This window comes from Terrapene carolina, unplaced genomic scaffold, assembly GCF_002925995.2.
Source record: "Terrapene carolina triunguis isolate 2854851 unplaced genomic scaffold, T_m_triunguis-2.0 Scaffold88, whole genome shotgun sequence".
Lineage (NCBI taxonomy): Eukaryota > Metazoa > Chordata > Testudines > Emydidae > Terrapene > Terrapene triunguis.
Genome location: NW_020664439.1, coordinates 40,495,301 through 40,511,535, shown reverse-complemented (window position 1 = coordinate 40,511,535; position 16,235 = coordinate 40,495,301). Strand labels below are relative to the sequence as shown.

The window sequence follows — 16,235 nt, the reverse complement described above, 5'->3', positions numbered from 1 at the left end:
TCAGAGCCTGGAACGTGCAAGTCCACATGCCTGCTACTTGTTGGCTTACGTGACACTGATGTTTTAGTAGTGTTAATTTTCCATTGTTAAGGTGACCAGCTGCATTGTTCACATTAATCAAAGAGGGTATGGAAAGGGGGTAAGTTTGGTTTAATTATTGTAATACGTTATGACAGTATATTTATAATAGTAAGTAAGGTTTTATGTTTATTTCTACTAAAATGTATCTTTATTAAATAAAGTTTATTTGAATATCTCTGAATTGTTAAATTCCACTGAGCATTCATGGCCCGTCATACAATTCCCATATCCAGATGTGGCCCTCGGGCCAAAAAATTTACCCACCCCTGGCATAACGCCACTATATTACTTTGGAAAGTCAGAATTGTCTTGGTCTGATGGCAACCACCTCACTGGCCTGAACAAAGAGAAACCAATCAACAATATTGGTGGAAGTCAAAGTATAAATGCTTTGGGAGCAGTGATAGTAGGTAGAATACTCATTCAATCCTAGAAATGTAGATTACTTGCTCAACAGGAGACTGATTCCGCACCATTAAAGTCAATGGAAATTTTGACATGCACTTTAATGGAAGCATGATCAGGGCCTCTGAGTACCAGGCTCACGAGACTATCTTGGAATGTATGCTCCTTTTAAAAGTTACTGTTAAAGTTGGTAGAAATTCAAACAACAAAAAATGGCCTTTTTTTAAAGTGAAAATTTCCATGAAGTGTTGACTCCGAAATATTTTGTCCAGTGAATTTGTGACTTTTTGTAATTGAAATTTATATCAAAAGTATTCTCAAAGTGGTTAGCAAAAATGTTTCATCTACGAAAAACCAGTAAATATAAACCAAACTAAAAATTTTAGTGACCATTCTGATAAAAATTTCAATTAATTAAAAAACTTGAATTCCCTCTCCCCCCGAACTCTAAAATGGAAACAATTCCAAAATCTTTTGCAACTTTCTCCCCATCACATTTAGTTATTGTAATCTAATTTAATAACAAAAATACACAGATACATTGGATAATAAAACTGCTAAGAAAGAACACTACCTACACAAAGCAATGTACAGTTACTCTTGGGGGAATTTAAAATTCTGTATCTTTTATTTGTCAAAACAACAATATAATCACACCAGTTTCAATTATTTTGGTAATTTATTTCAAAATACCTATCAACAAGTATGTCTGTAACAATACAGATAACAAAAAAAGTCTGTCCCCCGTTCCCCCCCGGAGCAGAGAGTTAAAGAAAACCCTATGACAACCCACTTCCTGTTTCTCTGTTATGCTTTTGTTGGGCACCTCAATCTGGGTGTGTCACATGTGTCAACTGGGCACATATTGGGGGAAAGCTCTGCCGCTCCCATCTCAGACACCCCCACACCCAGAACCCAGCCACGGGGCACCCTGGCCCAGATACCTGCACCCCCCAGCCCCCACAGCCCAGCCGGGACACCCCCCCCCCCCCTCCCCCCCCCCCCCCCCAGACAGCAACGCCATCTATCCTCCCAGAGCCTAGCCGCAGGGCACCACCCCAGTCCAGACACCTGCACTCCTGCTCCTAGTTCATAGCTTTTACTATGTTACTTTTAATAATTCACGTACTATATACTCCTGGGGGAATTCTGCACCACTGCACAATGCAAAATTTGTAAGTTGAAGAGCTGGGCTCTGCTGGGTCCAGCAGCTCCGCAGGACCGCCTCCCCCTCAGAGCCCAGAGAGAGCGAGAGAGAGAGAGAAAGAAAGAAACAGCCTGATGCTGGGTCCTGGACTTTATGGAGTTTTCTGCACACTGCCTGCTGGGAACTGAAGCTGCCCAGAACTCTCCAGCTTCCCCTCCTCCCCGTCCCTGGCAGTGTCTTGTATTTGTGAGCTGGAGAGCTGAGCTCTGCTGGGTCCAGCAGCCCCTAATGGCAGCCAGCAGCACCAATTCTGTGTGTGTGTGGGGGGGAAATGAAATTCTCCACAGAACATTAATTCTGCACAAATTCTACATTGTGCAGCGGCACAGAATTCCCCGAAGAGTATACAGTGCATGAATTATTAAAACTAATATACTAAAAGGTAGAACTAGGAGCCAAGGTGAACGACAAATTATTTTCATCAAACCTCTCAGGTACTACTTACACTTTTATACAGCTTCAATACTTGTGAAGAGGGGTGAAAATCAGAATAAAATTCATCAACCAAAACAGAGAGTCGACAAATCTCATCAGTCATCGCAGAAGAAACCTAAAAATGTTAAAATGTAGACACGGCAATAGAAGATTTCAATTAAAACAAAACAAAAAAAACACAGAGTGCAAAGGAGGAAATTATTAAAATGCTAACTGCAACACTAGATTATTTAGGTTAAAAATATTTTGCTCATTCTGATGATTAATCAAAAAATGTGAACAGTTAGCAGTCTGTTGTTAAAATCCCCCTCCAATGTAAAGAGCACCTCATGAATTAGCTAGTTCTGACAGATAAAGGGGGCCACCATCTGCAGCCTCCGACCTTATTTTTCCAGACATCTCCGTTAAAGAAGATTCCAGAAGTAATTTAAGAATGGCTACTTATCCTCCTACAGTAACCGCAGTCTTTTGAGTGCATTATCCACATGTATTCCACTTCTGGTGCACATTCACCCCACTCATGGGAGTTCAGAATCGATTTAAATAGTAGTGGCCAATTGGGACATTGCCTTCTGGCACCTGACAGCTGAAGACAAAGGGTGAATCGAGTGAAACCTACCTTCAAATTCCTTCACTGAAGCAGAATCCAGTTGATGTAGGATTCCACAGTAGCAGAGAAGGATGGTGGGTTGTGGAATACATGTGGACAACACATCTCAAAGAACTAGTTATGTGTACGCTAAAAGCTATGTATGTGTGCAGGGGGAAATCACATCTATGTACTCACGCTAGCACTCTTCCAACTAGTGTGTATAAATGTAGCAGGTAGCCAGACAGCAGTGTAGCCACACGAGCACAGGGAGCACAGCAGCAGAGGCAGGGCTTAGACTTGCTGAGGCTACATAGGGCTGCACAGGTGAACCACCCTCAGTTCCTTCTCTACCGCAAAGTCCCACAGAGGAAACTCCAAAGCAGAGGAGAAAGAAATACGCTTTGAAGAATGCAGTTACTTCACATGAGTAACCTTTCCTCCTTCTTCAAGTAGTGTCCCTATTGGTGCTCCATTTCAGGGGACTTTGGAGCAGTATCCCCAGGAGGAGGTGGGCGCTTCGGAATAGAGTCCTGAACTGAAGACAGAACTGCACTGCTAACTGCTGCATCAGATCTAGAGGACTGGACCAAGACAGTGTTTGGAGAAAGTATGTATTGAAAACAATGTGGTAACTGCAGATCTCAATTACTGAAACATCCTTAAGTAGGGCCAGCAACATTGATTGTGACCTTGTACAGTGGGCCAATACCCTAGCAGGAAGTTGGGCATTGGCAGCATCATAGCAAGTGAGAAGACACCCTGAAATCCACCTCAGTAGCCTCTGGATAGAAACAGAGGCTCTCTTAGATCTGTTCACAATGGAGATAAATAGTCTAAGACGTTTCCAAAATGGTTTGGTCCTATCTAGATAGAAGGCCAATGTTCATCTGATGTCTAAGGTAGCTTCCTGTCCTGAGTTATATGGTTGGAGGGGGGGGGGGGAAGTTAAACGGATAGGACTGGTTCAGATCAAATTCGAATGACACCTTACGAAGGAATTTACAGCGTGGACAGAGGGGAAACCTTGTTTTTGAAGAATACTGTAAAAGGAGGATCCACCATCAAGGTCCAGATTTCTCCACCTCTTCAAGCCAATATAACGACTATTAAAAAAGGCCATCTTCATAGACTGGTTCAGAAAGGAACAGGTCACCATTAGTTCAAATGGGGGTCTTGTGAGCTTCGGGTCTTCCCAGCCCCGTCAGTGCCGAAGGAAACTGTAGCCTCTATGGTACCAGGCAGAGAGGTCCATGCTTCTGAGACCGTTGACCTAGTGGGAAACCAAGGTCTTTTCGGAGCAAACTTCCTGGGACCTCTGGAGGTCTCTGGAACCATCCCCTTTCTGTGGGGTATTGAGTTGAGGTCGAAGGGGCACTAGATCTGCCCAGAGACTGAGGTACAAGGGATTCTCCCAATCTGGGTCTGAAGCAGGACAAAGAGAGCTTGATCTCCTAATTCTTCCTTGCCCTGGATCTAAGGGCTGAACAGAAGTTACATTTCTGTGGAATGTGTGACTCTCCTAGGCAGCTAAAACACTTGGAATGGCCATTGCTAACTGGGATGGCCTCCCAGCAAGTAAGGCAACGTTGAAACCCAGAGAGCTTGGCATACCCTCCCAAGGAAGGCAAGTCTCCCCAAAGAGAGGAGAGAGGAAAAAAGGCACTCATCTCACTAGTAAAACTAAACTAACAACTATATTAAGTTAAACGAGTACTTAAGAAAACAATTCTAATTGGATGAGGCACACTCAAGGTGAACATGCTAAGCTGCTCTCTCAGGCCAAGGCAATTGAGAAGGAACTGAAGGCAGTTCACTTGTTCAGCCCTATATAGCCTTGGGGGGGGGGGTACATGAGGATGTGTGCATGGGCCACATGGGTACTGCTAGTAGAAGTCTCCAATTAAAGGTGCATGGGATACATGCACATCTGAACTGGAGCACCCATAGGGACACTACTCAAAGAAAACCAGGGTGAGCCACCAAACTGTGAATTTAAAGATGGAAAATATTCCCTTCTTTGTTTGGATCTAAGACATTTGCTCTTTGTATGCAACCCACCTTGTTCTCCACTTCCTCAGTAACCTGTTTGATTTTTTTCTTAATATCCTCTGTTAAAATGTTCAGTTGGTTTCGAACAAATTCCAACCTATCTTTCTGGTCCTCTCGCTCTTCCATTGAATGAACTCTAAAGTAACAGAAAAGAAATCAACATCACTAGCCGTTCTCCCAGAAACATAAGAGTACAAAGAAATGTAATAAATCCAGCATGGATGAATAATTAATACAGGAGGGTTTATTAAGCAGTCAAAAGAATTGGAAGTCATATTGGGCTGACAAAGCTATCAACTGACATAAGCAAATGTCCTACTTGTCAGAATGCAAGTATAATACACATTGAGTTTACAGCTATTTCTTAATGTAACTGATTACAGTTAGCTTTTCATACAGAATCTCTGTTACAAAGAGTGCGTTTGGAATTCGGGTACCAATTGTGGTATGTATCATTACTAAAGAAAAAGAAAGGGCGGTAGGGGAAGAATCTTGTTTGTGAAACTGGCCCTCTAAGTCTTAACTTATCTCTACAAATTAGTAGAGACAATTCCTCTGACCAGACTGCCCTATTACTGCTCACTGGCACCATTTGATTGCTGCTTAACGATGAAACTGTATTTCTCATCTTGAAGACCAGGAAAAATAAAAACACCCAAACTGCACCACATATTACTCTCTCAAGAAGTGCTGGGCCCATAGCTCAAATGAGGATGGTTTAAAGGCTGAAGTTACATAAGCTGAACAGCCAGTGGCCACGCCACATGCTGATTCAAATGATCTAGGGAGGGGCAGAGCAGAGTTAGAGAACGAAGCAATGGATGCAAGAGGAGGAATTCAAGAGTGGCATTCTTAGAATTAATCGAAGATCTGACAAAATGCATCAGATTAGGGATGTAAATGCACAACTCTCAGAAGCTGGTGCATTCAGGAAGGGTCTGAGATTTAGTGGGGGGATTGTATAGTCCACTGAAAGGTACATTACTGAGGATCACAGGTAGAAAGGAGGGAAACTGGAGAAGTTAATATACAACAGCACATTAACTGGAGGTAAGAAAAGACCAGGCATCAAGGGTAGTTAGGAAAAATTTCTTTACTCAAAGTGCGAAGAGTATGTGACGGTCTCAGAAGCCAAAAAAAAAAAAATCAATACAATTGTGAAAGTATTAGATAAGCAAAAGGAGGAAAGAAATATTACTAGGGGCAAAGGTGACACAGACCAGATTGCTCACATGAGCTCCATCCATCCGAAGTGATATTTTAACCACCTGCAAAGTGCCTGGCTGTCACTTTCCCTCACACTCTCCTGCTCATTCACCCTTTTCCCTTTACAGGACGTTATAGATGAGATGGGCTTCAGTATTGCTTCTAAAATGGTGGTTACAACAAGAAAGACTCCTTACAGTTCTGAAATGAAGTCTCAAAAACAAGCCCATAGGGTCAACTAACCACCTTCGTAATCCGTTAATGAAGAAAGCAACAACATGAATGCAGTGATCCTTGGACACACCTCAAAACTGTTTTGCTTCTCCTCACACAGAACAAGTAAACATGAGGAAATGGTGCGAGTGAGCAGTATTAAAACTGAACAGTGAGAGAAATTCCCTACCCACCTCTTGCTAGTAGGGATAAGTGAACTTTAAAGTCTAGACTAGTACAGGGAAATTAATGCAATGGAAATGGTTCTCTCTCTATGATCTGGATATACCAAAAACAAAAGACTCCTACCTTTTTTCTGCTGCTGCCACATTTATGGCGTCCATAATGTTTTTCACAGTATCTATTATCTGTTTAGCTCTGATAGTGTGCTGTTCAAACTTGGTTTTCACGGCTGACTGCGAGATACACTCCTGCGAGGGGCCCAAGCCACAACACATTACTGTAATTCCATACCAATGCTCTCAGGAATTTCAATGTCAGAAAGCACTTGCTGCTATTATCAAACTTAAACCCAAAGGAAAATAAAGAAAGGAGGAAGTATACAGAAATCAAAGACACAGAACTGAAAATTCAAATGGCTCTATAGCAGCAAGACTGTATCTTCAGTCCACAGTGTCCACAGTAATGTGAATTGTTCTTGTAAATTAATAGCATAAAAGAAACATCATAAAAGGAAAATCTGATGTATAAGTATGAAGATAAATCTGTTCCTTTCTCAATGGTATTAAGCATTTAAAAAATTTTCCACACTAGCTTTTGGTAGTGCTCAATGTTTAGCGCTGATTCTTACAGCATTAACTAGTTTGTGATGGTTTTAATTGTCACATTAACTTTTCTGAAGGTTTCAGGGTTTAACTGTTTTTACCCCAACAAGATTGCAAATTTACGTTGATATTGACATGACTACCAGCCAAATATGCAATTTGGCCACCCATATAGGGCATTCCAAAACAAGTATTAACTTGGAAGGTGCAACAGCTGGCAAGCATTCTTTAAAATATTTTCCCTTCCTGCTGAATATTCATGTGTTAAATCTAATGATACTGAATGGTTAGAAATAATGGAGTATAAGGCCAGAAAGGACCACTGTGATTATGTAATCTAATCTCCTGCTCTGCACAGGTCACTGAACTTCCTGGAATTAAAGTCCTGTTTGAACTAGAGCGCATCTTTTAGAAAAACACTAAATCTGGTTTTAAAAATGATGGAGAATCCACCACAACCCTTCCTCACTGTTTAAAAATTATGCCTTGGTTTCCAGTCTGAATTCATCTAGTTTCAACTTCCAGCCACTTCATCTTGTTATACCTTTGTCAGTTAGACTGAGGATTTCATTATCAAATATTTGTTCCCTATGTAGTTTCTTATGAACTGCAAACAAGTCACTCCATAGCCATCACTTTGTTAAACTAAACAGGTTGATAGACTGAAGGTCCTCAAGAGAAGGCATGTTTTCTAATCCTTTATCATTCTTGTGTCTCTTCTCTGAACCCTTTCCAATTTAGCAACATTCTCCTTGTATTGTGGACACCAGAACTGGAAATGGTATTCCAAACACAGACTTAACATAATTTCCCTGCTCTTACTCGTTATTACCCTGTTTATATATCCAAGGACCACACCAACGCTTTTGGCCGCAGCATCACATTAGAATCATAGAAGATTAGGGTAGGAAGAGACCTCAGAAGATCATCTAGTCCAACCCCCTGCTCAAAGCAGGACTAATCCCAACTAAATCATCCCAGCCAGGGCTTTGTCAAGCGAGGCCTTAAAAACCTCTAAGGAAAGAGATTCCTCCACCACCTCCCTAGGTAACCCATTCCAGTGCTTCACCACCCTCCTAGTGAAATAGTTTTTCCTAATATCCAACCTAGATCTCCCCCACTGCAACTTGAGGCCATTACTCCTTGTTCTGTCATCTGTCACCACTGAGAACAGCTGAGCTCCATCCTCTTTGGAACCCCCTTCAGGTAGTTGAAGGCTGCTATCAAATGTCCCCTCATCCTTCTCTTCTCAAGACTAAATAAGCCCAGTTCCCTCAGCCTCTCATAAGTCATGTGCCCCAGCCCCGTAATCATTTTTGTTGCCCTCCGCTGGACTCTAATTTGTCCACATCCTTTCTGTAGTGGAGGGCCCAAAACTGGATGCAATACCCAGATGAGGCCTCACATCTGGAAGCTCATGTTCAACTGATTATCCATCATGACCTCCCAGATCTTTTCAGAGTCATTGCTTCCCAGGATATAGTCCCCCATTCTGTACGCAAGGCCTACGAGCTCGTTCCTAAAGGTCTGACTTTACATTTGGCTCTATTAAAACAGACGTTACTGAAACTCAAACTAAAAGAAGATACAGATGATCAGTTTTGGCAAACTGAATTTATGGCCATATGTAACACTTTGAAATTAAGCCATTTCATACAGTGCAGACCATCTACTTAACTAACTGGTTTCACGCTGTGCTAATTTTTAATTTACAGACTGAGCAAACACTATCAGTATCGTACACGTGTTTTAGAAATACACCGCTACCTCGATATAATGCGACCCGATATAACACGAATTCGGATATAACGCGGTAAAGCAGTGCTCCGGGGGGGGCGGGGCTGCACACTCCGGTGGATCAAAGCAAGTTCAATATAACGCGGTTTCACCTATAACGCGGTAAGATTTTTTGGCTCCCGAGGACAGCGTTATATCGAGGTAGAGGTGTACAACTAAGAGTTAAAGCATCTAGTTTCCTTTTATCGGATATAGCTAATTATAAAGGAGCTTTTTAAAAGATACAACTGGCAGTTAAGTGTCTAACTCCCATTGACTTTCAATAATAGTTGGGCGCCTAATTGCCATGTGTGCCTTTGAAAGTTTTGCTCTCACCTACCCCTCAATAATAGTTTGTGACAAGATGTAAACAAAACACTAAACGAAAAGAAACAGAATGGGTAAAAGGTTTTCTTTGTTCCTCGATGAAGTAGATCTAGAAATCAGCAATGAAAAGCCAGAGGTTCATAGTTATCAGCACATTGTTAGAGCTAGACTAGACATGTAGGAAAGATGAGAATCTTTCAAATATTAGTAGGTAGTAGATAAAGGGCTTATAGTCGTTCACTACACAATCAGAAAATCCAGTTAAAGCACTAGGAAAAACACAAGCATTAGTTATATGGAGAGAGAGAGAGAGAGAGAGAGAGAGAGAGAGGAATAAGTTTGCTTTTAAAGTTTATAAACAATGCATTTATCAAAAGGAAGATAAAAGCTGCTGTGCTTCCGTAATGTAACTCAGAACAGATACCTGAAACTGCACTTCAAGTATAGCTGGTTAATTTGCCTGTAAGTGCACAGCTCTACATTTACTGTGCATAGCATCAGAGGGGCACTCTGCAATGGAGTATTAATTAAGGATGTGACAGTGTTTGAGTTATAAACTCCCCCCTCCCCCCTATTTCATGAAGCAGCGTGGCAAACAGTGACCCAAGAATGAGGGGTGTCTTTTTGACATAGCACACTAAGTGCTGATGCTCGATCATGTCAAAAATATAATTTCAAAGTAATCTATTATAAAAATCTCAGAGGAAACAATTAAACTCTCTTCCACATTCCATGATACTGAAAAAAACATCCCCCCCCACCCCAATCCCCATAGTTAGCCCATAGTTAGGCTCCGTGGATTAAAGACCACATCAACTAGCTTTTCTCTTGTCATGGTAGGTGTATATATTCTGGGTGTGCACATATTGTAAGTGAGGCGGGTAGTGTGTAATCTGTAGGTTAAACTAGCGGTATGAAGGCAATTTTTAAGTATAAGGATAAAATGTAGGTATAAGACAGCAGTGCAAGAAGCCTACAGGCCCAAACCTGTAAAACATTAATTTAAGCATTTAGCATAAGATAGGCTTATTTAGCATTGGTAAGTTGATCAGTGTCCCTAATTCATAAGATGGTATAAGATATAATTTTTGCAATAAACAATTCTGCTGAAATTCTGCACAAAATGCTGACAGATAACTGCAAGACATCGGTGGATGCCCATTTGGGTATTTTAGGATAGGAACACTGATGCTTAACCACAGGATTGCTCTGGTAACTGACTGATGTCTATATAAGGCCCTTCATTTTCAGTTTTTATTTTATTTAATTTTTCCCAGGAATTTATCAGTGTTTATTACTACAACAACCAAAACAGGTGAAAAAATTATTAATTTTTCTGGGTAAATATTGATGTTTATTTTGGTGGACGGAAGGATGGGGAAGAAGTATTCAGGAGATTAATTTTTGATGAATGAAATTCAGTGTGGTTTGCTGCAGAACTAAAACAGAACTCAAAACACGACATCTCTGAGTTTAAGAAAACAATATATATCTCTAATCCCCAAATAAAATCTTTCATTTGAATCAACAGTTTACTGTTGTAGACTTAGAACTATTAGCCTATAAATATTTACATTTAATAATTGGGCCACACCATTTGCAGCGCATATCCTCAACTTCATCCATTTCTCTTGTTTTTTTTTTTTTTTTTTTTAACTTTCGAATACTTCCTTGTGTTCTGAAATGTATTCTGATCAGAGCTTGCATGTGTGCCTGTTTATTGTGTGCATCTTCTAGACTAATACATAGCCTTACTTCAACAAGCAGTTTTGCATATACACATAGACTAATGTATTATCGTAATACATATATCTCATGCAATGTATTATATTTTCCTAATAAAACAAGTTATTTTTTAATATATCTGAATGATACAATAGTAGGGTGAAAAATCAGAAAAAAATACTTTTTGTAAAATCCAGGATTTTTTCAGTAAAAAGCGGTTTAAATTGAAAACGTAGGGGCTTACGCATATGCTAATACATTTGAGATAGATAATTAGTATAGTAAACTATAGAATAAGGGCACACCAACATTATTAGGGTGAGGAAGTTAGTTACAGGCAAAGGAGGCTAAACATTTATGAATATTCATGGCAGCCATAGCAGTGCTAACTCATAGCCTAGACCGTTGAGACCTTGACCACTGGAATCGTTCGGCACACCTGAGATAGAATGGGATCCTCATCGATCACCACCTGTCTCCCTTCTCTTAGGTCTTTGCAAGGATTGTGCGAGTATGCATATGAAATGACACGGGATGTAAAGTTAATATTGCATTACTGTTACATTCTTGTTTGGATCACAACATTTGTGTTTACTAACCTTGTTAATAAAACTACTGAAAGCTCAGAACTTTTTTCTTAAGTGTGACTGTTGCAAACATGCACATTGGTTTTCCAGTTTAACCAGAATTCTAACAACTGTTGGGCTTGTCTTGGAACTAGAACCTGGTCAAACCTCAGAGTGTTAATTTGCTAAACTGGGAATTCTTAAATAACCAATACACAGTGAATAGATCAGGCAACAAATGCTGCCTATTATTAAAATGGTCTTATGATGGGAATGTTGGGCTCTGTTTTCAACTACTTATAACTATACAAAACTAATTGTTCAGGTTGAATTTTCTCATGCTCGGTGTCTGCCTCAGGCTGAATTTTCTGGGAAAAATTCAGCCAAAACAGTTCACTTGTTTCCAAGAATAAGGTCTGAGGAAAATATATTGTTCTGTCCAGGCTAAAAAATCATACCAACCTTTTTTGAGACGTTCTAGCGTCCCCATGCTTTGGAGTACTAGATATTTGTCAGTGGGGTGAACTTTGTGTCTGAGATGTGCGTTTCACCATCCTTGTGAAAATCCCCCCAAATCAGGCAAGTGATAACCCTTTGGAAACAAAAAAACCTGCAATTCGCACATGCTCATTAGAGACTAGCTAGAGCTTCACAGCTGAATTCCCCAAAGATTTTGTCTGCATGGAACCGCTTTCCCTGCAATTGCAGCTCTGGGTTCTTGTGTGCTGGGGCTAGGCATCAGACCTGAAAGCAGGGTAACTGTCTTGCATGTGCTCTCAATGCCTCCCCTGCTGAACCAAGGCAGTGTGGAGAAGAAAGCTGCCTGATCTGAATGCAGAACAGATAAGAGCTGGATCTAGGGGGCAGGGAATAGAGTGAGACAAGGAGCCTGGGAGATGGGAGAACTAAACTGGCTGGGTAAAGAAACTGGGACAAAGAACCTGGTAGTCAGTGGGGACAGGGTACGTGGGTGAGTGTTTGGAGGCTAGGGGAAAAGATGCAAATCAGATGACAAGCCATGGGAATGGGGGGAAAAAAGAAGGAATGCCTGGGAGTTAATGGGGGACACTGGGATTGAGAGTCCAGAAGAGGAGACTAGGACTGACTGGGCAAGGAGACTGGATGAAAAGACTGAGGTGTGGAAACTGGGAATGACTAGGTGAGGAGAATAGGACTGAAACAAGGAATCAGGGATGGGGAAAGAGAGAACAAGGGCAGGGTAGAAGGGATCAAGTTTGAGGGGAACATACAGAAGAGTCTGTGCCCACTAGAGTACACAACCCTCCAAAGTCTGGAATGGAATACAAGATTCTCAAATTTCATCATTCCTCATCAGCAAATATCTATGAAACACACAGGGAAACTGTCACATTCCCATCTAGATGCTGGTCCACAGAGAGGATGATAACCTACTACTGCCATGAGTTACTCACTTCCTTAGCTCATATAGTAGAGGTTTTGCAGTGGGTGTAAAGGTTCCACCCCTGCTTCAATATGGGGGCATCAGTATGATTCCACACGATGGAATTTATTTTTTCCAGTATGCGTTTTTCCAAAAGCAAAGAAATTGCATGCACACACACACAAACACACAAAACTATTCAGTTCCCCAACTTCCTGGAAGTCCAAATCAGACCGTAAAAGCACATGGAATGTGTTAACATCAAATGGCATGGATACAAGACAGCTCTTGTCAAAGAGCTCATCTGCTACAAGATTGTAATCACCAGCATCAAAAGCATCACCTGTCACAAAGTCATCAAGCTACTGTGGAAGGAGCAACCTGCCTCCTCTCTGGTGGTCCACACTGAACTCAAAGTGTGGCACTTGTTATTAGACCATTCTAGCCCAGACTGTAATCACATGGCACATCATATCTCCATGCTTGGCTCCGACATCATTATGGACACTTATCTGTTGTTGTGCCCTACACACCAACAGAAGATGCATCACCTATGAAAAATGACACATTCTATCAACAGCTAACAGCAAAAATCCAGTCAACTCTGCCACATGACACACTATTAGTACTTAGAAATTTCAATGCTGTGACTGGGTGCGATCAAACTGGGTATGAAACAGGGAGGATCCTTCAGTTTGGGTTTCTCAAATGATATCACCACCCAGCTTTTTGGCATTTTATGCCACTGAGAGCTTATCTGTTATGGACTCATAGTGCAGGCACCTTAAAAACCATCACTGGGCATACTATAAGAGAAACTGACCACATCCTCATCAGAAACCGCTCCATAATGAAATTTCACTGAGTCTTCAGTGGTGCTAGAACACCATAAACCTCAGACCATAGACTAGTTGTCGTTGCCCTCACTGCATTTTCCAACTCCTTGCAAGCCAGATGTCCACCAACAGTACAATGTCTAGTGTCTATTTGAAGATCCTGTTGAAGCTGTGAAATACACACAGGCTATCATTGATCACATATGTACCCTCGGTACCCTTCTCAGAAGATGTGGAGATCACCTTGAGTAGTATATGTAACGCTATATCACATGCCTCCACAGACACAATCAGCTTCAGACGGTTCACAAGAAACCTTGTATTTCTGAAGAGGCCTTTGATATATTATCAAAAAAGGCAGAAGAAGAGCCAAGCAGGGAAATGTCCAAGAATGTAAATGACTGAAAGGCATTTTCTGGGCCATTGAAAAACATGACCGTGACAGCTACAGCTCCCTGGCTGACAAATCAGATGATGGCTTAAAGTACAACAACCTGCATCCTGCCTACAGAGTCATCACACACTTGGCTGGCGGCCATAAATAGCCTTCTAAAATCCCCATCACAAAGTCAGATGGCTCTCCTTCTGAGCCATCCTTTGAACCTTGGATCTGCTAACGACTGTCCAGAGCTACACAACCTGGCAAACCACACAACTGCAGACCTGGGGACAAACACCAATCGTCTGTTAATCAGGAAGAAAGAAAGGCCATCGCAAAATTACAGAATGGATATGCTGCTGGACCTGATGGTATTCCACCTGGGCTGCTCAAAGGTGCCTTGGAACCAGTGAGCATCAATCTGCATAATTTGTTATTAAAAGTATGTGCATCAGGCAAAGTACCAACAGAATGGAAAGAGAGCATCATATTGTCCCAGTGCAAAGGCAAAAGATCTCACAGAGCGTGGCAACTACAGGCCGATCTCATTGTTATCGGTCCCTGGAAAGGTTTTCACTTGTTCTGTTTAATAGGATGCAGCTGCTCCTTAACAGACATTGTAATCCACAGCAATCAGGTTTCAGTGTTGGGCAGTCAACAACAGATACGGTCTGTACCCTCTGGATGAGCTGCACTGAAAATTTAACTGCCTGTTTCATGTGGCATATAATCAATATCAAAGCAGCTTTTGATCTGGTCAACAAGTCAGCACTTTGGCTCACATTGAAAAGAATTGGCATTTCAGATGTTTGCGGACGATACCAAGCTGGGAGAGGTTGCAAGTGCTTTGGAGGACAGGATTAAAATTCAAAATGATCTGGACAAACTGGAAAAATGGTCTGAAGTAAACAGGATGAAATTCAATAAGAACAAATGCAAAGTACTCCACTTGGGAAGGAACAACCAGTTGTATACATACAAAATGGGAAACGACTGCCTATGACGGAGTACTGCAGAAAGTGATCTGCGGGTCAGAGTGGATCAAAGCTAAATATGAGTCAATAGTGTAACACTGCTGCAAAAAAAGCAAACATTCTGGGATGTATTAGCAGGAGTTTTGTAAGCAAGACACAAGAAGTAATTCTTCTGCTCTACTTTGCACTGATTAGGCCTCAACTGGAGTACTGTGTTCAGTTCTGGGGGGCACCATATTTCAGGAAAGATGTGGAGAAACTGGAGAAAGTCCAGAGAACAGCAACAAAAATGATTAAAGGTCTAGAAAACATGACCTATGAGGGAAGACTGAAAAAATTGGGATTGTTTAGTCTGAAGAAGAGAAGACTGAGAGGGGACATGATAACAGTTTTCAAGTACATAAAAGGTTGTTACAAGGAGGAGGCAGAAAAATTGTTCTCCTTAACTTCTGAGGCTAGGACAATAAGCAATGGGCTTAAATTGAAAAAAGGGTGGTTTAGGTTGGACATTAGGAAAAACTTCCTAACTGTCAGGGTGGCTAAGCACTGGAATAAATTGTCTATTGAGGTTGTGGAATTTCCACCATTGGAGATTTTTAAGAGCAGGTAAGACAAACACCTGTCAGGAATGGTCTAGATATTTAGTCCTGTCATGAGTGTGGGGACTGGACTAGATGACTCTTGAGGTCCCTTCCAGTCCTATGATTAGAGTCCTACAAAATTCAGTCCATTCTGGTCAATTTCATGGCCATAAATTTTGAAAATTAGTCAATTTCACATTTTCAGATGTTTACATCTGAAATTTCAGGGTATTCTAACTGTGGGTGGGTCGCAAACCTGTTGTGGTGGGGGGGGGGGGGGGTTGCAGGATTGCCACCCTCAGTTCTGTGCTGCCTTCAGAGCTGGGCTCTGAAGGTGGCAGCCACGGAGCTTCCTGCAGACACAGGAGGTTCCTGGAGGTGGGTCTGATCTCCCCACAAGAGTGGACATGGAGGGAAAGAACAAGTCCTGTCCCTCTCCAGCCCGGGCAGTACTAGCAGCTGGGAGTTCCCAGCTGAGGTGCTCCCAGCAGCATGGAAGGGGGATCAGATTTCAAAGAGGAGGGCTTATTTCATGATCTGTGACACGTTTTTCATGGCCGTGAAATCGGTAGGGCCCTACCTATGATTCTGTTCTGCTAAATCTGGTATGTGATCCTCACACTGATAGCGTGTGCATTGATGCACTGCTTTTATCACTTTTCTATACAATCTTAGGTGTACAGCACAGATATTCTC

General features: G+C 41.6%; 1 protein-coding gene across 3 annotated transcripts in view; it reads right to left on the bottom strand.

Annotated features, from left to right (window-relative positions):
• Positions 1–16,235, bottom strand: part of MFN1 (mitofusin 1) — a 47,397-nt gene that overhangs the window by 10,748 nt on the left and 20,414 nt on the right. For all 3 annotated transcript variants that reach the window (XM_026650053.2, XM_026650055.2, XM_026650054.2), the window contains 3 exons: positions 6,498–6,619; positions 4,779–4,905; positions 2,139–2,243 (listed from right to left, as the gene is read on the bottom strand). In XM_026650053.2, the coding sequence (XP_026505838.1) occupies positions 2,139–2,243; positions 4,779–4,905; positions 6,498–6,619 (354 nt within the window). The remainder of the gene's footprint in view (positions 1–2,138; positions 2,244–4,778; positions 4,906–6,497; positions 6,620–16,235) is intronic.